General features: G+C 35.0%; 1 protein-coding gene across 6 annotated transcripts in view; it reads left to right on the top strand.

The window, feature by feature from the left end:
• DPH6 (diphthamine biosynthesis 6) overlaps positions 1-24,949 on the top strand; it is a 456,227-nt gene that overhangs the window by 293,603 nt on the left and 137,675 nt on the right. The window contains exon 13 of one of the 6 annotated variants that reach the window (XM_027083819.1): positions 10,678-10,995. The exons of the other annotated variants lie outside the window; for them this stretch is intronic. Within the exon in view, the coding sequence (XP_026939620.1) occupies positions 10,678-10,717 (40 nt within the window). The 3' untranslated portion in view covers positions 10,718-10,995. Of the gene's footprint in view, positions 1-10,677; positions 10,996-24,949 lie in introns of those variants that run through there. 6 annotated transcript variants of the gene reach the window in all.

Raw genomic sequence — 24,949 nt, 5'->3', positions numbered from 1 at the left:
AAATCCACTTCACAGCTATCAGAATAACTAAATCCAAAACACCAACACCAAATGCTCGTGCAGGTGTGGAACAACAGGAACTCTCATTTATTATTAATGGGAATGCAAGATGGTACAGCCACTTCAGAAAATAGTTCGGCAGTTTCTTAAAAAATTAAATATACTCATACCATATAATCCAGCAATCATGCTCCTTAGCATTCACCCAAATGAGTTGAAAATTTACATCCACACAAAAACCTGCACATGGATGTTTATAGCCACTTCATTCATCATTGCTAACAATTAGAAGCCACCAAAATGTCCTTAGGTGAATATTTTTCAGCACTAAAAAGAAATGAGGGCTTCCCTGGTGGTGCAGTGGATAAGAATCCGCCTGCCAATGCAGGGGACACGGGTTCGGGCGGGAAGGTCCCCCATGCCGCAGAGCAACTAAGTCCGTGCGCCACAACTACTGAGCCTGCGCTCTAGAGCCCGCAAACCACAACTACTGAGCCAGCACGCCACAACTACTGAAGCCCGCGCACCTAGAGCCCGTGCTCCACAACAAGAGAAGCCACCTCAATGAGAAGCCCGCACCACAACGAAGAGTAGCTCCCGCTCGCCACTAGAGAAAGCCCACGCGCAGCAACGAAGACCCAATGCAGCCAAAAATAAATAAAATTAAAAAAAGAAATGAGCTATCAAGCCACAGAAAGACATTGATCAACTTTAAGTGCATATTACTAAGTGAAAAAAAGCCAATCTGAGAAGGCTACATACTGTGTGATTCCAGCCATATGACATTCTGGAACAGGCAAAACCTCAAAGTAAAAAGATCGGTGGTTTCCAGGAGTTCCTAGGGAGGAAGAGATGAACAGGTGGAGCACAGGGGAATTTTTGGGCAGTGAAACTACTCTGTAAGATACTGTAATGGTGGGTACAAGTCATCATACATTTGTCAAAACCCATAGAATGTACACCACCAAGAGTGAACACTAAACTACAGACATCGGTTAATATATATCAATATTGGTTCACCAATTGTAACAAGTGTGACACACTAATCCAAAATGTTAGTAGTGGAAACTAAGGAGGAGGGCTTGAGGGGGAGATGTGGGAACTGTGCACTTTCTGCACAATTCTTTTGTAAACCTACAACTGCCTCCCAAAAATAAACTCTATTTTTAAAAAAATACAAGCAGTCAATCCAAAAGAAAAACAATTGGTGGTAGATGGAAAGATACATGATACAGCAGGTGTAGTGAAATGCTAATAGTGCTGATGTATATGGATGTTCACTATATAACTCTACTTTGCGCTGTTTGACATTTTTCATAATAAATATGGGGGAAAAGTCATTGTGGTTAATATTAGGAGAAAGCTTAGCAGAGAAAGGTCAAAATAAGCCTGTGGGATTTAATTTAACTCCATCACGGATTTCTCATATGTTTCTGTACAAAATAGGTAACTTGATTAATGACCTGAATTACTCATCTAAATTTTGAATCCCAGTTGGTCCTGTCTTCAAAGACCAGAGTCTAGATTAAACTGCCTTATTGTTTGAGAAATACAACTAGATATTAACTAGTTAATATTGTTTGAGAAGTACAGCTAGTTAATATTGTCTGAGAAATACAAATAGTTAATACATTTTGAGAAATACAACTAGATGTTAACTGTATGTCATCTCATCAGTAGAGAAAAATGAGCAGTGCTTTGTAGTTTTTGAAACAGTACTGATGACATGGTAGTGAAATCTGCACAACTACTGTGCTGGACTTTGTCAGTGTCCTTGTTATGATTTAGCACTATTTTATTTACTATCCTAAGACATACATTTTTATTACTCGCTACAATATGACAATAACAACAGTTTTGAATGGTGCATATTTCTCACTATGAATCTAAATACACAGAATGTTTGCTCTATTCTCAGTCACTACACGGTGTAAAACTGGTGTATTAAAAATAGTATGACATATTTGCATATTTATCTGTATTAAAACCCCCATGAAACAGTTATTGCAGATACACAGCTGTTGCTTTTTAAGTATCTTTTAAAGGAACCATATCTCCTCTCCTATATAAATTATATGCATTTTCAAATATATCATCTGAGCCAAAGGAGTTTCAAAGCTTTAAACAGGAAAACATGCTCTCAGAGGAGAAGAATGTTAAAGGAGAGTAATTGTAAATTTTTAGTCATTGTGGCCAAATGATAAATTTTTTTTTTTTTTTTTTTTTTTTTTTTTTTTTTTTTTTTTTGCGGTACGCGGGCCTCTCACTGTTGTGGCCTCTCCCGCCGCGGAGCACAGGCTCCGGACGCGCAGGCTCAGCGGCCATGGCTCACGGGCCCAGCCGCTCCGCGGCATGTGGGATCCTCCCAAACTGGGGCACGAACCCACATCCCCTGCATTGGCAGGCGGACTCTCAACCACTGCGCCACCAGGGAAGCCCCAAATGATAAATTTTTAACCTAAAATGATGAACTTGTCCCTTTGCCAAGTCAGATATTATACATTGTAAACAGAAAGTAATTCTGGATGCTTCTACAAATTATGGCCATATTTCAGCACGGAGACTGTTTACCTAGTCTACAGAGCACATAAAGAGATGCTGCTTTATATCGATCAAATTACAGAAGAGAAGTCTCCACTTCGTGACTTAAAAGTAGCAGGACCTCCCTGGTGGTGCAGTGGTTGAGAGTCCTCCTGCCGATGCAGGGGACACAGGTTCGTGCCCCAGTCCGGGAAGATCCCACATGCCACGGACTGGCTAGGCCTGTGAGCCATGGCCGCTGAGCCTGTGCGTCCAGAGCCTGTGCTCGGCAATGGCAGAGGCCACAACAGTGAGAGGCCCGCGTACCAACCCCCCCCCCCCAAAAAAAAAAAAAAAAAAAAGTTTGTCACTTTGCAGCTTTAATCCTGTTGAAAAGAAAAGATAATTTCTGTCCAATTTAATTAGCAAGAGGTCTTTATTGCCTTAAGTATTAATTGATTAGGTTCTCATTAAGGTCAAAAGTACACTTAGCTGCCCAGAGATGGCCAATTAGCACATTGTCAACCGCGCTTATTTATATTAACTGAACATAATGGTAGTTGACTGTCAAGTCAGAAGGTCACTGAATCTTTTGTACCCTTTGCCCTCCAAAAGAGCAACAGTCATTCAGACACGAGAAAGCATTCATAATAAATATTTAGTTTATTACTTATTGACTTAAATCACTCTTAGAAACAGGTGTTCTATTCTCTTTGGACAAATGATATATCATTTCTTTGTGAAATGCTTGAGGTCCAGTTGAAATCCTGTGGTTGACTGTGTCTGAAGATTTTTGTTCAGCAAGCAGCTTGCACTTGAAACTCTAAATAGCTTTTTTAAAGACCAAACCAATTCAATGATTATAATCCTTTGCGATATAGACTTTTCTCCTGCTAAGTGACTGCAGCACGTTGAAACAAGTTGGACATACGGGTGCTGAAATGCCTCTGGGGCACCAGTCTCAAAGTTGAAGGTTAGAACCACATTTGAGTCTCACCTTAATGAGGACATTGGTATGCTTTTAAAATGCACTGGTGCTGCCTTAGATATTGGATATTTGCTACAGAACAAAAAAGAAATAAAAATTCAAGGTTATTCATGAACCAATAATCTAAAATTTCTACCTATAGTCCCAGTGATTTTTATCATCATAAATCATTACACCTAATTTATATAGTGATGATATAATAAGTTGCATTTGCTAGCATTTTATTTTTTCTATTTATCCTCTTCTACTTAAATTTAACATCATTCTCCCTTACATTGTTCTGTTATTGAATGAAATATGACTGATGATTCCATGAGTTAGATTTTAAGGAGAAAGTATTTTTGTTTAGCACATCACTTTTACAACTTATCAAATTAGAAACCCATGAGTCAGCCTAGATTCCCCCCTTTACACTCTTCCCTCTCCAAATATGTATCTCATCAAGCATCACATTCCATCAGTTCTAGTTACTGAATAGCATCAATAGATATAAGTACTTCAACCCACTGCCACTGCCTCAACTTGTTGTCTCTTTATTAAATTGCTGTGATAGATTTTGATGGGTCTTCCCAGTGATTCAGTGACCCTCTAGTGGTCTTCTCACTAGACTGGGTCTCCTTCAGAGTAGGGTGATATATTTTTATTGTATCCCCAACCAACACTTAGTACCTGGCACATACAGGCATTCAGTAAAAATTTACTGAATAAATAAATGAATGACCACAATTAGCTTTATGCTACATATAAATGTAAACCTTGATAGAATAATAATTTGCTGTGATTTAAGTACTCATTAAATCAAACTTTTCACTAGTATTAAATTATTAATACTTTCTCAGACTATTATAAGAAGCAGTAAATTCATCCATATGGGTAAACCAACAGCATTGACTATGAAGACCGAGTGAGAGCCCAAGTCAAAGGAAAAAGTTACTACCATAATTCTTGAGTAATTAAGCTACCAAGTATATACAGAAAACAAATCCATATACTATCAAAACATGTGCTTTGGGGTGGGATAGGGAGGGTGGGTGGGATAGGGAGGGTGGGTGGGAGGGAGGGAGACGCAAAAGGGAAGAGATATGGGAACATATGTATATGTATAACTGGTTCACTTTGTTATAAAGCAGAGACTAACACACCCTTGTAATGCAATTATACTCCAATAAAGATATTAAAAAAAACAAACATGTGCTTTGTCTGTGGTATCATATTAAATAACAGTTACTATTTATATATTGTGTACTTCTTATACATTAGCTATTGTCCTCTCAAGGACCATGTAATGTAGATATCATAATTGTCATTTTACAGATAGGAAAACTGGTTTTACAGGGTAACTTATCCAAAGGCACATAACCCAGGTCTTGCTTGCTCCAAAGCCCAAGTTCTATCTACCACACTAAAGTTTGCATCCTTCTTTAGAACTTTGGACAACCTATTTCACATTATTCAAAAACTTTACTAAATGTTGTATAGAAATGTTTCATATCCATTGTTAGGTTGGGGTGGGTTGGGGAGTGTGGGGGAGATAATCAGAGTCAAAGATGAGAAAAATTACAGTGGAAATGGAAGGTAATATGACTTAGTAGTTAAGACTGCATGGGCTTTGACATCATACAGCGCTACACTTGAGTCCCAGGTCTGCCTTGTACTACCTGCGTGACCTTGAGTGAGTGACTTGACCTCCAAGCTTCAGTGTACTAATCTCTAAAAGAGATATAATAACAGTAACTGCCAATTAATTTGTGAAGATCAAATGAGATTATGCAGATAAAATGCTTAGCACGGTTTTTACTTAAAACAGTTCTTACTGTTTTATTTCTTTTAGTTATATAAAAGACAGGCAAATAAAGCAGATGTTTTATTGCTTTTTCCTCATTTAATGATGTGTTATTGGAGGCTCTATAGTTAAGCAGAGAAAGAAGAAACAGGGTGAATTCACCATACTGAAGTATGTTGACTTGTGCGTTGTCTACTAAATAATAAGCATTTATTGAATACCTGCTGTGCTAGATGTTGGGGATAATATACCTGATTCTACAGAACTCATTTTCCCTCAAATTTAAGTAGAAATGCAACACTGATTTATACTCTTACTTAAGAGAAAATTTCAAAATTTTAAAATAAAATTCAGCCATTAATATCAGGTTAATCTCTTGTTATAGGATATCTTTGGAATGACCACAGTTTGCATTTAATATTTGGTATGTAATCTTAAAGGTATGAAATTTTTAGATTTTACTATTTTTAGCATGCTTAGCTCAGTCCTTTACTGTATCCTATTAGTTATTCTAAACTTTTTTCTCATCAACCATTTCTTATTCTATAATAACAAATATGGTTGCTTGTCTAGTCATTACCTATTTTCTCTATGCTTATCTAAAATAAAGCATGACAGTATGGATTGCCTTTTTTCTTAATCTTTTGGTTTATTTTAAACTAAGACATTGCATACATTGTTTGGAAAAAGAAGGATATTCCTTATTCTTTTTTTCGGTTTTTACAGTGTTTCCCATGACTTTCAGTATATGTTCTTGGCTAAACCCCTTCCTTATCATTCATTGTGTTGCTTCTGAAATGGATTCTTTCAGCAAGTATTTATTGAACACTCACTATGTGCTGGGTTCTATGCTGCTGCTCTCATGGAACTTGCATGCTAATGGGGGGAGACAAAAAATAAACAGGATAAGGGAGGTTGAGAATGGAGATAATGATGTAGGGGGAGAAGGAAGTTACAATTAAATAAGGTCATCACGGATGGGCTCATTGAGAAGTGTCTTTTGAGCAGAGACCTGAAGGAAGTGAAGGATTTAGCCAAGCATGTTACTGGAATATGGCAATTTAGGCAGAAGAAACAGCCAGTGGAAATGTGATAAAGCAGAAGTGCTCAAGGTTTGAGGCTTGTTTGAGAAATAGCAAGGAGACTAATATGGCTAAAGCAAAGTGAAGTTACAAGCGAATGATAGGCAATAGAGGTAAGAGGAGAGGGTCAGATTTTGCTGGGCCTTACAAGCAGGGAGGCGGGGTAGGGGGGAGATTTGGGTTTCACTCTGAGTACTGTGGGGAACGAAGAGGGTTTCGAGCAGAAGACTGACCTGATGTGATTTACATGTTAAGAGTGTCACTTAGGCACTGGCTTGAGCATAGGTCCTACCAAGAGTAGAAGCCTGTGGACCAGTTAAGAAGTTATTTCATTAATCCACATGAAAAATGATAGTGACTTGGATCAAGAAAGTAACATTGAACCTAGTGAGAAGTGGCTGGATTCTGGATATATTTTGAAGGTACAACTGACAGGATTTCTTGGCAGATAGAAAGTGAGGGGTAAAAACACAAAAAGAAAGAAAGGATTCAAGGACGATTCCAAGGTTTGGGGCCTGAGCAACAGAAGAACTTAAAAAGGGTGAAAATCCTACCCACACTGTGCTCCTAATGATTCTATATGTCAACTTTATTTATAAAACAATTTTAACTTCTGTTTTACCCTCTGATATGTAGAAAGTAGAAATCCAGCCAACTCAAAAGTTCTAACAGCACTTTGAATGCTCTTGGTAAATCTGAAGTAGCTATATGTAAATCGGTACACTAGCTGTCACTTCTGAGGACATCACCACCTCTAGTATTTACTGGACAACATAACATCAACATGAGGATACTTGGAACACACAGAAGACCTAGATGACATGGCCCCTGTCTTCTTTAAGTTTATTGTCTGTCTTACCATCTTGGTAAACAGAATTCCAACTCTCTGCCTGGGTTTGGATCGTAGGCACAGGGCCTGGATGTAGGGGTAGGTGCTTTCAGTTGGTCTCTGTGTGGTGTAAAGGGTGGTCCAGGTGAGAAGTTCCAGGTAAGATGGCTTTAGGGAAGTGGGAACCACTATAAATATTAAGTCCCAAATCAAGGGGTCAGGCTAACCCTAAAAACCAATCAGCAAGAAAAGACCTGCCCCAGGACACTGTGTATATTTGTCCAGTTACCTCAGAAGGCATTCTATCTCTTTTTTTCTAAATATTTAGGAAAAGCCTTGCTGTAGCCTTCAAACACTAACAGCAAGTTTACTGGGAGGTGGGGGAAAGGTGAATACATAGAAAGAGCAATATGAATAGATGTCAATAAGCATAACTGTGTGGTATCACAAAATTCATATCTACAGTGAATTGTCTTTATTATGCTTCCTCCTTTTTTATTTTATGGACTTACTTTACTGTCACTTTAGGCAACAACTGTTAACAGCATCTCTTTTGATAATTTCAAATTTGTTGATATCTTTTTTCTAACATTTAGTTGAATGCAAAGAAAACCTTTGAAACGCAAATAATTAATCATTTCTCGGGTCTCCAAGAAGGTTTGGGACATGGCAAACCTTGGATCAGTCTTGGAAAGAATCATCTAATTCCAGTAAAGTATAGGAATCCCAAGTCTGTCTGATCCTCAGACAGATAAGGACTAGCTGGACATGAAATACAAACTGTGGCCAACTTTAATTTTCCCAAATCAGATTTTCATGAAACATTTTCATTTCTTTGAGTGAGACAAATGAATTTTTCTAATATTTTATAATCCACTGTTAAAATTCAAGTAAAAACAAGTCTACAGTCAAATATAAATTACTTTGTTATGTTTAATTTTAGATAATCCTCTTCTCCTTTCTTTGGCATTAGAACAAATTGCAATTACTGAAGCCCAAAGATTATAAAGCACTATTTAAGCATTCATGTTTGATATCAAGATCAAAGGAGAATACAAAGACTAGCATTAGAGGATAAAGTTTCTGAGACCAGATGGGGCAAGTTTAAAAAGGTTTTAGGGAGAAAATACAATAATCAATTTTAGAAGGAAAGGAGGGGAGATAACATATTTTAGCAGTAACTTAGGCTTTTAGTGCAAAGGATATTATTTGGTTTTTGTAATTGAATATAATAAAACACTTTGCCCTTTAACATAAAATCATATTTCCCATATGTATATGAGTACACTTCTCTGAGACTAAGCAAACTGTTTGTAAAACAGGAATTGAATTGAAGAGGATCATATTCTTTTAAATAACTTTCCTCAGCCCTTTCATCAGAGAGGATGAGTCAGCCTAGGGCACTCAGCACCAGGACAGACCCTACCTGCTTGTATTTCTTTTGCTGCAGAGCACAGGCCGATAATCCTGATTAAACATTTAGACGTCTCACTCCTCCATCTACTCAAGTTGACCTCTAACAGAATTCTGGCTGTTTTTCTCTCCATTTGTGAAGAGAATTTTCATTTTAAACTCTTCCAATTTAACAGAGGGAAAAGGTTAAAGTCAACCTACACCCCCCATTCAAAAAAAAAAAAAAATCATCCACAGTTTCCCACTGAATTGGAGCCAAAATCTCTGCCAATTTTGCTCTCATATCTCCAAGTTGTAGCCTGACCCTTCATATGACCAGTGGGGCTTGTTACAAAAGCTCTCTCTGGACGCCTTTCTAAAAGTGCTATCTTCGTCCATATTTCAAAACACTCACAGATATTTTATCATTAATTAGTATTCATATTATGTCTCAAACAATCTGTTCACGAATAGGGGAAGTGAACTAGTTGAACAGCTCTTCTGTTTTTCTAGTGATTAACATGGATGATGTATGTAGTGCCGAAGACCTTTTAAGGCAGGAAGCAGTCAAATGTTGGGTCGGTAACTCTTGGAACATTTAGAAGCTTACCTGTTTTGGAGGCTGGACCTCTCCAGAGAAACCAGACTTGGCAAATGGAATGGGGAGACACAGGCCCCTTTAAAAATAGACCCATGCCTCTTTGATTCACAGCATCCTGGATTTGCTTTTCATCATGTTAACATGCCACTTGGGAGCTGGCTGGACTCCCTTGTTCAGTGACATATATTTCATAGTGTTTTTTTTTTTTAAACCCATTTGTTCTTTCAACCACAACATGCTTTGCATTTCTCTTTCAAATTTGAGGGTGTATATATAGATTGATCAAAACAATATTTTTAACATTCCAAACAATTTAGAAAGCTGGTGGATGGGTGTCAGTTAATCTATTATGTTCATCTTTTCCTCCTCCCCCTCTTCAGCTGCTAATCTTAGAACTTGTGTGCCAAATTGTGTAAGATATTCTTCCAATAGCTACATGTGTGACTCTTTTGTGAGCTCAACAGACAGTTATGAGGACAGATTTGGAGTTGCATATGGGACTGTCACATGGTTTGATTGCCTTGTCTTCCAGGCACTGAGATTTCTTTTCACTGAGCTTTAATATTGAGGAATTTTTTGTTATGATAAAAGTTCAGCAAAGTCTCTATTAAATTATTTATACACCTAAAGAATGGAGAAGAAAAAAAAGTTTTTACTCACCACCACTCTGTATTTGGCATCTATATATACTTAACAGTTCCTATGTTTACTTTTTACAGTAGTGAAAAAAATTCGCAGAATTTTTATGAAAATCAGAGCGTTAAGAGCCTTTATTATCCTCCTTGCTCTTTTGGAGCAAGATCTAGTAGATGTCTCGACAGAAAAGAAGGCAGATGCTTTGTAAAATGGTCTTATATAATTCATGTCCAATTATAGAGGATGATTTGTAGGAAAATGTGATCTATCAACTGTTAGGAGGCAAAAATCCTATGTCTTTAGTCTCTGAAATGGTAAGGTGCAGATAACTTTATACACACATATTGAACACCCTCTTTCAGGACCCAAACACCACAGCCCTTCATCCCACTGAACCATAGTGCCACCCTCGAGGGACACACAGCCTTACAACAAGGTCTTCTTATCTTATTTCAAATACTTTTCAAGAATGAACAATGTCCTAGTGATATCTGCATCCAGTGAATGAAGACATATAATATTATAAAAGCATTAATCACATATACTTGTATTAATTTCACCCTGTAAAACAAATACAATGGTTAATTATTCAGAGCTGCCCCTTTATTTGCTTCAGTCTTAATTCAGAAATATTGATGATGGCTACCATATATTGATTTGCCTCTGTGAGACTAAACTCTATAAAGATGTTTTACATATATTACTCCTAATCCTCAGAATAGCACACCAAAGTAGATGTTATTATTATCTCCTTCTTCCCAGTTAAGTTAGAACTCAGAAACAGCTTGAATGAGGATAGAAGTGTATTTTCTTGTTTCACACCTTAATTTCCTTTTCCTATTTTAGGTTAGAGAAGTCATGTACCCTGCTGGGCACACTGCACTAGTACCTAGCACAATGAAACTTGTGAGTGGCAGAATACAAACAGAAGCTCCCATGTCCTTGAGCCACACCCTGAAAATTCTGGAAGCTCTGCATAGAGGCACTGGACTTCCCCACATTCTCATGGCTCACTGTTAACGTAACGAGCAGCAAGTTCATTGCAACTGCTCTGGATACCTGGCAGAAGAACTTAAGGACACATAAAGAGGTAGCTAGAGTACCTATTTTATTTCTAGTCTACAGAAGAGCAATTTATGAAGAGGTTTCCTCCGGGCAATATCAAGCCTTTCTCAGTGTATTTCATAAGGGTTTGAACTAAATCCGGCATAATAAGGTTTGATTGAGCTGTTATGTTCTGCCTCGTAAGTGGCAGTGCACAACTGAGAAAGAAAATTGCTTAATAGAAAGTTATAGTCATCACTAACTTTATCCTAGTTCTCCAAAGCAGTAAGTTAAGAGTTCTATAAGAGCAGCTTAGAGCTCTTAGAAAATGCTGAAAAATGCTCTGTGTAGAAACATTTCTGCCTATATATCACACTGTACTTTCTGGGGATGGGCAATTATTTTTCTGATATTTTGCTCACTTAGGGTAAGTTTTATCTTGTGTCTCCAAGGACGTTTTAAAAGGGCCTTATCTATCCATTCTTCTAAAATATTTAACAGAAATTCTATTTTTCAGCGTGAGATCTGTTCCCTGGTTTGGGGTTGTAACTCCTAGTTATCCCACAGACATCAAAAGCCATTTCTGAAATATATTGAATTTAGATCAAAGCATTATTCATACAATTGTGTCATCAGAAAGTAATGGGCTGTTTAAATGAAAAATTGATTAAGCTGATGACTGGAATTTATTCTAGGAAGAACTTACAAGAATCTGTTCTTTCTTAACGTTAAAAGTTATATTGGCAATGCAATCATTATTTGCAGGTGACATTATCTACCTAGTAAATGCATGAGACATGAGAACCAGTAAAACTAGTAAGAGTTTTAGTAAGTTTAGAGTTTAGTAAGATTGCTAGGTATGAAGAAAATTCTAAAAATCTTTTACTTTCTAAATATCAGCAATTACCACTTTAAAAAGATAATGGGAGAAAAAGACACAATGTACAGTAGCATCAAAACCTATAAGAAATTTCAGGACCTCGATAAAGAAAACCATAAATCTTTATGGCAAGATGAAGCTTTAAAAAAATTGGAAAGGTATATCATATTTATGAATGGAAATGATTTAAAGATACATGTTTTTTTATATTTTTATTTTAAAAATAAATTTAATTTCATTAAAATCAAGTCTCATGGGGAATGTATTTAACATAATGATTCTGAAATAGATATAGAGAAATAAAGCAGGCAAAAATAGACTGGAAATTTTTACCAAAAGAAGAAACTGAAAGAGAATGAGGAGTACAGAGGAAGAGCAAGAATTAGAAAACCTTACACTGCCAGATATTAAAGTATAATGTAAGAATCCAATTAACATCATGTAGCATTGGTACAGTAACATAATAATCAGTGTCTCAAACTGGAAATTTGTCTTAAAATTATGTGCCTTCATATTTGTAGAGGTGGGAGTGTTTCTTTAGCTCCAGCAGGAACACAGAGGTCATGTCATGTTGCCTGTTGCTGATTTGGCAAAGCTTGGTTTGGCGATGCCTCATTTTCCCTGAATGAGCCTGCTTATTGCTGCCTCTACTAACAAGGTGGAGTTTTGCTAGCCGTCCCCACGAGCTGCCTCTTACTTTGGTTATGACTTGGAGTTTCTCCAAATCCAGTAGGGTCTAAGGCTTGCCTATCTGAGAGCCTTTCCTCTCCCAATGACTCATGGGCTCTGTAGAATTCTTATGAACGTTGCTTTCTTTGTGCTTTATTTAATTTTTGCTGTGGCTGACGTATGTGAATTTGAGCTATTGCACAGATTCCCTCCCCTCTCCACTCTCAGTGGCTTCATTTGGTATTCCATGCCAGTTAAAAATAAGACAATATAAACTTCTAAATTATTTAAGCTAAACTTAAGTTTTGATATAGAGTGAACACATTTATTAATAACATATTTCTTCTTACATATCCACAGAGGTGGGTTCCAATTTGGAAAGAGTTTCACTAAGGAAAGTTTGTAGAATATTTTCAGTGTGGCTAAGGGGCAAAATAAATACTGCTCATCTTTATAGATTTTGAAAAATAAAGTAATTTCCAGGCAAGCCAACCATACCCACCTTACAACTAAATGTAATGCAAATTACCATATCAAACAGAAAATCTGAGTGTTCCAGTTAGTGGTATTTAGTTTCCTGCTTATTAATGTCAATTTAGGTGCTGCTTAGAATAATTTGCTACAGAATCATTGTATGTCATTATTTTGCCGTTGAAAGAGATTACATTTTTAGCTAAGAAGGAAATGAGTTTGGGAAAGATCATTTTGCCAAGTTGAAATTTATGGCCAGGACTGTAAGGTATGAGGAATATATCTAGTTTTGCTTTTAACAATGACTTGCTATCAGAAGTTAAGTGATCATTTTATAATTTTCTATAAAGTGAAAGAAAGGTGTTTTTAATTTAATTACCCATGCCTGAAAGGATATTTGAGTATATTCTTATTGGAATAATTAGTAATTTGAACATATCATAATAAGCTATTATATTCTTTCCAGAAATTTTTTGGTTCTTTGGTTCTCTTTGAAGGTGCTAGGAGAGTATACAGACTGACATAATATTATTCAACATACTGATACTTCTTAAGATCATAATGTTGGTTGTTAAAACTTTACTAAATTGACTTGACAGTTTCAAATTAAGTATCATCTTGTGTTTTTCCTTTCTACATATCTTTTTAATGACAGTGTCATATAATATGATGGTTTTATGAGTGGTTTTGGTATCTCATTCATCAGAGTAATCAATGGGGAAAGGAGCCATGTGGGTTGTAGTCCATTTGTATTGGATAGCACAGATGGCATTATTGATAGATGGAAATATTCCAAATATTTATTGTATAATGATATCACAAGGACTCTGACTTCTGAATTTTAATGCCTTAATTTCTACAGTAACTGGCAAAGTAAGTAATTAATTCAGTTACCACATATCCATTTAATGATATCAATGTGTGAATTGTAGCATTAATTACCTTTCAGTTAATACTGTACTTTATATGATGGGTATTTCTTTTTCTAAGCCTTTGTGTTTACTTATCTGATTTCTGACCAAGCTATCAGTTTGGTCTTGAGGATTTTAAAGTTAAAAACAATATTTGGAGCAGACAGTATGTAAAGGTAGGATGCAGAAGTGAACAAAGTGCAGATTCAGTAATGGTTCTCTGCCAATATCACCTCTGTCATGTGGGAGGCCAAAGGAAAAAGGTACCCTTAAAGAATCTTTACATTTGCCTCTTGCATAAGTTTATACCCTCAATAGATTTCTTAAAATTATGTTCTAATATAACCATAGACAAAAGGACATAATGATATAATTCAGGATCTACTTATATTTTATTACCTCAATTTGAAATTGAGTTATTCCAGGAAGGGTTACTGCTGGATGGTTAATACACCATCCTCTCAAATGTTTGACACCATTCCAGAATCACATTTGCACTACTAGAAATAAATGAAAGCCAGTGAAAAAAAGGTCTTCACTTTTTACTTTTGTATTTTATATTTTTGTATTCTTTAAATACATACTGAATGCATATAGTCATGCCTTACTTTTGCAATTGCTAAGTTAGAAATGATAGTTTGAGTCATTCTAAAGCTTCTGTTGCCATTGTTTTATTTTTAAAATACTATCAACCCCTAGTATTGAAGACCTACTATGTATTTAAACACTGCTGGGAGCTCTCTGATATTACCTCCAGGTTACTTACTATTTTACTTAGAAAGTAATATAAATTCCTTGAGTAGTGACCTTCTTTCCAAACTAAAAATTAGGACACATTGTCCAACAGTGTTTTGTTTTTTCAATTTGTTACTGTGAGAAAAATTACAAAGGTGCCAAAATAAATGAAATAAATAGATAAATAATTTTTTAAAAGAACTAAAGATTATTTACATTTAAGTTATAAATTTATCAAGTTACCTCCAATACTGACTGACACCACTAAATTCCCAGTATCTAGCTCACTGCCTTGCACATGTCAAATTCAACGTTTGTTGATTGCATAGTGATAAACAAGGTAGGATAGTTTACATCCATAAAGATGATTGGAAATAGAGTTTAATTATATGCTTTCAAAATGATAGTGTGATCCCACTAACGAAATAGAAGCTTTATACTAAATTTTGATAAGATCAATCTTTTTAAAAAGTTCTTATAGAAATAGACAATGTAATTATATTGGAAGAGTAAGTTGACCAAGCTTTATTTAGTCAAAATATCTAATAGTGTACAGTGGGTCAAGAGGACAAAACAACTTAGACCTATCCAGAGACATCCCATTCAAACAGACTGGCTATGTATGATTTAGGGCAAAACTTCTTGCATTCTTACTGCCCTGGCAAGTACAAATGGACCAGATACACCCTGATGATCCCAGATTTCTCCAACGCTCTAGGACAATTTCAGAAGCATTGATGAAAATGGCATAGATAGTATTCTGATAGAAATCTCAGGACCAATAATAAACCAAGAAAAAGGCTAGCACTAACTGAAGTGATATGGAATTTTAAATATTCTACATATATTTACTGTTCCTTTTAAAAACAGTCAAAGTCTAAGTAAAATAAAATGCATGAGTATTTTGTTGTCACTAAAGCCTTCTATTTCCTTTATTTATGGAATAAAATATATGAGTGCTTTCCAGTAAAATTTGGGAATAATTTTTAATCTGAACTTTGTATCATATTTGCAGCCTTGAAACTTCGCTGATCTTTTTCACTTTTCTCATTATCAGTGTTTGTTTCTCTCCCTCTCTCCTTTCTCCCTTTATACTCTTTTAGGCATTGAGAGACAGAATTAAAAACTGACAGGCAAATCAGCTATTAATTTGAATCTCCAAACAGGAAAACTTCCTCTCAGGCAACACTGCAAAATATAGTCATATTGTTATGTGATTATTGTTATTCTAGGAAGATTTTATTTTTCTCTTCTTATTTTAAATTTTATATATTTGGAGAAATTTTGTTATATCTTTCCATTGATGGAAAGTCTAATTACATTTATAGTGAATGAATGACTCTCTTCACTGTATTTTGCTACAGATTTTTCTCATAAAAGTTCTTATCCAGACTTCTGGGTATGACCCATCCTCCCCCACCCCCACCCCCAAAAAGTAAAACATGAAGACTAAACCTCAGAATTTAATTTGTGTTCCTGTAATTTCATATGACCCCAAGTTATTTAGAGACAAACAAATGATATTACAATTATGTTTTAAATAAGCAAGGCCTGTGTGGAAGCAAAATTTTTTAGTAATGTTTTAAGAGCACCAGAATATTTATCCAACTAATCTTCTTTAAAGATGTAATGCTCTTACAGAGGAAATAAAATAAAGGTGCTCAACAATAAATTTCTAAATTTAGTCCTGAGCATTCAAACTTTGATTTAATCAAATTTATCAGAAAAAAAAAATTTTCCAGGCAACCCACTTAATTTCTGAAGACAGTTACTATTAAGTAACTGATCACACTAGTGAATAAAGAAATAAATGTTGGCATACTAAGGCAATATATAAGCTGAAGTTCTTGAACAAAAGCAGCCTGTCAACTACAGTACGTTTAAGTACAGGAACGATTGATGTTTGCCAAATGTCAAATCAGAGAGAAGAAAAATGTTTTCAAGCTTAGGAGATTACCAACAATGAAAGGGAAAATAAACAAAAATTTAGATGTACAATATTGTTTTACCTTGTCAGGGAAATGTTCATTGAAATCAGGCCTCCTTTTTGAAAAACATAATGTAAAATTTCCACCAAAAGACTACTCAGGAGTCTGACAATTAATGCAAAAGTAGAATTTTAAAAGATACAAAATGATGGCTGACATTGACAAAAATTGTGCTGTTAGATTATCAAAAAGCTACGCACTAGATTTCATTGTCAGTGATCTCCTACAGATTAATTAATGTAATCGGTTATGTTTTAAAAGAAAACTAGGAGTTCTGAAAAATATCGACATGAACCATGTGAGACTTCATCATGAATTCAATAGTTAAAATACACAGGTTTCTGTTTATTTCTTCTGCGTTATCAGGTTTATGACATTTATTTGGTAGCTAGATATTGTTTTGAATGTGCAATGATTTACTAAAAGACAGCTCGCTTATGATCCATGTTAAGAACATGCAGTGCATTCAAATAACCTAGGTAACGTTAGGCCTTTCACCTCCGAGCATATGTTTCATTTTCCTAAGGTTGGGATTAAATTGAGATTTTGTATTCATTTGAAGTATAATTGTAATGAGAACCTTTAACATGGGTCAAATGGAGAATAGTGGCACCCTGGAAGTGCTTAGAAATCATTTGCCTTTCTTATACATTGTTCCACAGTAGGATTGAAAAAGATTACCACTCCTTGTTTAACGATGTTATATTGCTCTATCTGTGAATCTAATGAAATCTTTGGCAGAAGAGAGCACAAATTTCTCAAATGGATTTTAGAAAATAAGAAGGCATCTGAATCAAATAATTATACATTTGAAATACATGAGATACTGTTAACAATCTTTACCTACAGAAAGTCAGAGATATGTATATATATATTTTAGACTCTTAATGTTTCCTTTTTATTCCCATAATGGAAAGTGGGGGAAAATTGTATTTTATTTGCCCACAGACACGGGAAAGAATTACCCAGCAAAGCTATGTACCCAAACAGATTTTTCCAGACTCCTTTTTTACCCTGAAGCAGTCTTTTTATTTGAGCACCATAAGTGCACCATCTTTCTCACTGAAGTGCTCAGATATATTAGCACCACTCTCCCTCTCAGGACCTTGACTTTGTTAAAGCCAAGAGGAAATAAACTATTTTTTTGTGCTGCTTGTCTGTGAATGCTAAACTGGATCAGCCTGTGAGCAAAAACTGGCCTGTCACTGAATGACCAGCTACTGAAAACCATGTAAAAATTATATTAGATTGGATAGTATCACAGATCTTAAAGAATGTTTCTTTATGAAACAATGCAAATATTAATAAAATTCATTAAGCTCTACACGGTATTTAGCAACTGTTTTAGTGCTAAAATATACCAGCGATTGCTTAGGGCTAGATTATTCTGTCTCAAAAGAAAATGGTAAGTTAGGTCACTGTAAGAAGCTAAAATAATACAGTATTTTCTTAGAGAGTTACAGCCTTTTCCCCTAAGTGGAAATGTATTTATGTTGAGCACATTCTAGGATGGAAGCTTGTTTGAATGTCCCAATAAATCCAGTCACTACTTCAGGACACAAAGAAGTATTGCTTACCCAAGAATTATTAAAGAAGGGAAAGTGTTCCATTTGGTAAACTCCCTAAGGTAACATGAAAGTTCTGCTGTATGACCACCATCCTTGGTCTTCCCAATACCACTGGAAGTAAATATATTAATACAGTTACTATTCATTGTTTATGCTTGATAAAAGCCTTTCAAATGTGCCTAGAAAACAGCCACTATATTGTGCATAGTAGAGACAATCCTCATCAAAATCTGGAACAAGATGCCTAGCATAGCACTATAATTTAAAATTATTCTGGAAGTTCTAGACAATTCAGTAATATAATGAAATGATACAAGATTTATTAGAAAAAGGGAGAGCAAATTTTCATGAAATATATAATCACATACAATATAGTTTACATCAAACATACCTAAAATTGCCCAGGGCTTATTCATCCTGTTTCAGAAGAATGTGATAAATTGGGATAATGGGAATGGGCTGACATAATACGACTTTTCTAATACATTTTCAGACTCCTACCTTAAGTAAACATAGATTTATGTTGCTCACATTATAACATGGAGAAACCCAAGTGAATCAACTGGAAAACTACTTGAACTAAAAAGAGAATTAATTGAGATGGCAAGATACAAAATAAATAATATTCTTAAAAAATGCCTATCCATCAATAGTATCTTGATTTTGGGGTAAGGAAAAGGAAAAATAAATTCATGGTAACAATAACAATTATAAAATATCTGGTAATATCCTTAATACAAATTGCACAAAACCCCTATCTGGAAAGAATTACAAAACTTTCCTAGCAACATATAAAAAGACAAATAAATGTAAAGAATTATGCTTCTGAATGGGAATATTGTAAAGATAGCAATTAATGTATAGGTGTAACGTTAGCACATCAATCAAAGTCCTAGTGGGATTATTTTAGGAACATGAAGAAATTATTCTAAAATGGTTAGGATTCAGAATAGCAAAGGTGAAGTATATATTAAATATATTAATATCATATATTAAATATGAAAATATTTTCTAACACCATATTTTAAGTGGCATGATATGACTACAGTCAGAATCTACACTTATATTAGTAAAATGGAACATATAAGCATAAAATTAACCCTAGCATTTCTGTGAATCAAATATGACAGAAGCTCTTAATAATGTAGATAGGATAGGTTATTCAGTGAAGGATAGTAAGAGATTTGGCCAGAATTTGGGGAGAAATAAAAGAGTGATACAATGGAATTCAGACACAATATATAAGTTTTTAAGAATTTTAGTTACATAGAATTGTTCATAAAATAGAGAAAATATGAAAATATTTATACAATATGAGCCGAGTCTGGTAAAATACATATATATATATATATATGAAAAAAGGGGGGGAGATGTTATTATGACTGGAGGTGATTTTAGTTTTCTTCTTTATACTTTTTTGTTATTCCAACTTTTTCCTTCAATTATAATATATTACATAATCAGAAAGATAAAAATTTTCGCCTTTGTTATTTAAAGCAGCCTTCATGTTATCTAAGTACAGTTATCCCTTGGTATCCATGGGTTATTGGTTCCAGGACCTTTTGCAGATGACAAAATCCTAGGATGCTCAAGTTCCTTATATAAAATGTCATAGAATTCGCTTATAACCTATGTACATCTGCCCGTATACAGCTGATCCTTGAACAACATGGGTTTGAATTGCATGGGTCCACTTATATGTGAATTTTTTTTCAATAAACATAGAGTCAGCTCTCCGCATCGCAGATTCAACAAACTGCAGGTCAAAATTTCCATCCGTGGTTGGTTGAATCTGTGTATGTGAAACCCGCGAATATGGAGGGTTCACTGTACTCATTGTACTATACCATTTTATATAAGGGACTTGAGCATCCGTGGTTTTTGTTACCTGCAGAAGGTCCTGGAATCAATCCCTGGTGGGGATTAATCACCTCTAGATTACTTAATACCTAATAGAATGTAAATGTTATGTAAATAGTTGTAAATAAAATGCAAATTCTATGTAAATAGTTGCTGTCCAGGCAAATTCAAGCTTTGCTTTTTGGAACTTTCTGGAATTTTAGGGGGAGATAATTTTGATTTGCAGTTGGTTGAATCCATGGATGCTGCACCTGCAAATATGGAGGGCCAGTTGTACATAACAAATGTTATCTATTTTCTGGCATAAAATACAGACTTTCTTCAGGAAGATACTGTTTTGTTGTTGTTTTAGTCTCTAAAATCAGCAGGCTTTTATTTTCTTTTCCTTTTGCGATGATGTACAATTAGAATAAGATCTATAAGCAGGGAACATACAGCAATGCTTACGTTTATATTTCCAACACCTAGCATAATGGCTGACACATAGAGGGCATGCAATAAGTATTTAACTAAAGAAATAACTAATCAATACAAAACTCACCTATTTCCAAAAAGTATTAATGAATTAGCTCTTTCAGATAATCTTTTTTATGTTGTCATTTGTTAGGATACAATCTAACAAGAAATGCCAATCATTTGATTATCTAGTATCTAACTTGGACTAGTTAAAAATTTTTCCTGTTTTTATTTAATCTATTTAGATGTGGTTTAGTACACAAGGCAAGAACTGAGATGACCAAAGAAACATCTTACCACCTTACATTGTGACATGCTAACCCTAGAATTTGGTAATCTTCCTGGGGATCTAACATTTCTTTTGGATAGGCCAAGACTTCTCCTGTGGGAAAAGAGAAACCACTCAACTGCACCTCTTCCTTAAAGAGCTCAAGTTTTAATTCTTAGAGAACCATTTTGCATTAAAACAACTCCCTGGAATATACATTATAATGACATCACAATACTGGACCCTTACCTTTCTCCCAGTCCTGGTGCCCTCATCTTGAGAGACATTTTTTTTCTCTTTCTTCTATTATATACCCACTCTCCTTTTGCCTTCCACTGAGCATTGTCTTGTTCTGCTCTGAGAGGCTCTTCTTCCCCCAGAGTCATTTATATTCAGCTATTTTGCTGAATTATATTAAGCCACTGTGTTGTAAGTGAATTGCTGCATCCTTTTTTATGACACAAGGACTCTCCAGATAAAAGCTTGATTTACATTAAAAAAAATAATGACATGAAAAAGAATTGGTCTAGAAGTCAAGAAATTTGGAGTCTAGTCTTTATTATTTTTCTCTGAGTCCCAAGTTAAATAAATGGCAGTTAAATCAACTGTGGCTTCAACTTTCTTAAAAAAAAATCTTAATATCACCTTCTATCGCTAACAGTCTTTGACAATTTCATTGATTTATTTTTTCAACCAATGCCATTTATTGAATTCTTGCTAATTCCTCAGCACTGTGCCAGGTATTTATTTGGGACAAAGAAATGATTAAGAGATAATTCTCACCTCCATGATACAGTTACATTGCTTTCTTTATGAAACTGTGAGGGAGATGATTATTCTATAATTGAGATGTTGAATCTTGATTTCTGATTGAGCTTCCTAGGCAAGGACTTTTGAAATGAGAGCATTAAATTTTGTGATACCATTCTATCAAGAGGACAATACATTATTTTTTAAATAATTTCTGTATTTAAAAGTATTTGGAATGTTATTTTATAAGAAGGCATTTACATTTTTATAATCACTTCTTGGTTATACTTAGAGTAGTGTACTACCTATATTCAACTTTTAAAAATTATTGAGCTGGCAACTTTCTTGCATGACGACTTTTCGGATAAATACTTCTGATCCTGTTATGCTTGCTATTACTATCCCTCAAGAAAAACTTAACACATTTCATTTTTGTTCACCTGAGGAAATTGCTTTTAAAAGAAAATACCCAGATAGGTTTTCAAGACGAATAGTGCTTCCTGATTTTCACTTGACTCAAAGGGTAGAATAAATGAATAATTCTGTATGCAAGTTTCTTGGTTTGCTTACAACTTTCTGCTAAGACTCCAGAGACCTTTAAGCAAAGGATTCCACCAATTACATTTGTTGTATGTGTATGTGTGTGTACATTTTTTTCAGAAAGCATATGTTAGTAGGGCTATTAAGCAATTAGCTTCATGCATATAGATAGTTCGTTTTGCACCAAACCATATGATGTGATTGGAATTTATAGAAAACCATCCTTCTTGCCAGGAATTGAGGCGAGCTAATTCTCTAGTTTGGAGAAGTGTGGTCTTATGGCTGCAATCTGTACCCTTAAAAATTAGGAACCTAGAATTCTATATTCAATAGCTTAGAAAGGCACATAAAATGTAAAAGTTTTGTCTTTAATAAATACAGAAATTGGAAAGAAAAAACCCAAGTAGAGTACCTGATTCATGTTGCATGCTCACTACATGTTTGTTAACTTAACAATGAAATGAAACCAGCAAGAGTTGAGATTAGGGTTTTTTAATATAAAATATGTGCCATGAGGTCTTATGTCCTTGCCAGATTTGGCTCTGAACTTTCTAGCAGTCTATGCAAGAAGGGAAATGCCATCAGCGAAGGAATCTGTAATGTCAATGAGATAAAAACAAACTGGCTGCTCAGGAGAAGCCCAGCTATTTCAGATATTTAATAATTATTTCCAGAATGAATGAATGATGCTGACAGCTGAGAAAAATCTCTCCCGTTTGCATTCTTAGGAGGTCACTTGCCTCTTCACCATTTTTCCAGCAAATAGCCAAGAACTTCACGTGGCTATTTTTCAGATCAGTGCCTAAGAGTTGTTCAGGAAAACTGCTATTATGGAAGTGAAACACAGTCACAGCCTGATAATATGCCTTAATTCAAACAATATTCTGAAATACCTAGAAATCCGGAAGCAGAGGTAGATCGATTGCATATACTTCAGGCATGTATATATTTTCCATGTGTTAAGTAAGATTCATGGCCACCTTTTGAAGCTCTAGTTGCACTTTACAAAAGGAGTGTGTTACCATCTTGTCTCATTTTTATAGCATTCATATCCCTGGCCACAGCATTAATCATTTTTTTTCTTTTGGGGGTGGTGGAGGTTATACTAAAAAATCCATGGAATGTCTACTACAAGATGTAAAATTCTACATGATTGGCCTTTTGTAAATATTAAGCAAAACCAGTAAATCAAAATGATCAGATTAACATATTTTAGCAGAAGCATCCATATGAAAGGAAATGTTGACATTCTTTATGAAAGCTGTTTTTTCTCTTTACTGCTGCCATTTTTATTGTGGATTTCCCTGTTCAGCACTTAGTTCCAATTTTTTAAATGATCCATTTCAACACTAGACAGCAATATTCTTCCAGTCATATGAGTTTTTTGTTGCGTTTTATTACGTTAAAGATTGCAGAGCTCTACTGTGAATTACAGTATTAACATTCCTTATATTTTAGAGGACTGTGTTCACAAGCATTATGACTGGGTCCAGGAATGCTTTGTTTGGGCCTTTGAAGAGAAAAGTCCAATGCAATTTAATCTTTAGTAGTAACTAGGTTATGAATGTATTGTATTTACAATTACAAAAAATTGGATAGTACAAAAAACAATGGATAATTCATTCAAGAATCCCAAAGAAATGTTTGATTTAAAGGAGGTACCCAGTTGAAAATGGTAAAATATTCAAGTAATAAACAATTCACCTAAATATAGATTCTCAGGACTTTGTTTTTATAACTTAGCTGGTTTAGCTCAAAATGCAGTTTTCTTAGAAACAATGCTAAAAATTCAGTTCCATCCTAAATGGATACTTCATTGCCAGTGCTCTCTCTACCCTTAAGAACTTGCTTGCTGGTGGTGTGGAAAAAATAAGGCAAGGACACAAATAACTCAGCAAACCTCTTTTCAACACATTGTCAAGTGCCTTATAAAGAAAGCTTAAACATGGCAGAAAGCCACCACTGCATTTCAGAGTAGAAGAATGCATAAATCGTTACAAGCTTATTCTATAGATCAACTACCCAGAATTTGGGAGGTTTGTGCTAGTACCTTACTCTCAACCCCCCTTGTCATTTCTCCTTCTCCCAGCATAAGTACCTCACTGCCCACCTACTCCCCCAAAACGATGGGACAGGTATAAACCTGTTCCAGCTAATATTCCAGCTGATATGATCATTGGAACTTTACTGGATTTCAGAACTTTACTCTTTTTATTAACCTTAGACTCTCTACCAAGGACTCTGCTCTTGCTTAAGTAAATGATTAATATTGATCCAAAAAATGACAAATTTACAAACCTTTAGAGATTTTTATCTCTTCACTACAAGTGGCAGAGTTTCTGAACCATAATCGATTTTCACTTGTGATAATTTTGTGATGTATTTAGCATAGAACAATACACTTGTTAATATTTTGAGAATTGTTTATACTGTTTTACCTTAAATTTTTTTAATTGAAGTGTACTTGGTGTATATATTATATGTTACAGGTGTACAATATAGTGATTCACAATTTTTAAAGGTTATACTCCATTTATAGTTATTACAAAATATTGGCTATATTCCCCATGTTGTACAATATATTATTATAGCTTATTTTATATCTAATAGTTTGTACTTCTTAATCCCTTACCCCTATCTTACCCCTCCCGCTCCCCTCTCCCCACTGGTAACCACTACTTTGTTCTCTGTATCTGTGAGCCTGCTTCTTTTCTGTTATATTCACTAGCTTGTTGTATTTTTTAGATTCCGCACATAAGTGATAGAATACAGTATTTGTCTTCTCGGTCTGACATATTTCACTTAGCATAATGCCCTCCAAGTCCATTCATGCTGCTGCAAATGGCAAAATTTCATTCTTTTTTATGTCTGAGTAGTATTCTATTCTGTATATATATATATATATCACATCTTCTTTATCCATTCATCCGTTGGTGGACACTTAGGTTGCTCCCATTCCTGGAAACTGTAAATAATGC

This window comes from Aethalodelphis obliquidens, unplaced genomic scaffold, assembly GCF_003676395.1.
Source record: "Aethalodelphis obliquidens isolate GAN/ISIS:26980383/991018 unplaced genomic scaffold, ASM367639v1 scaffold51, whole genome shotgun sequence".
NCBI lineage: Eukaryota > Metazoa > Chordata > Mammalia > Artiodactyla > Delphinidae > Aethalodelphis > Aethalodelphis obliquidens.
The sequence above is the reverse complement of the archived record's forward strand: the minus strand, read 5'-3'. Positions and strand labels throughout refer to the sequence as shown.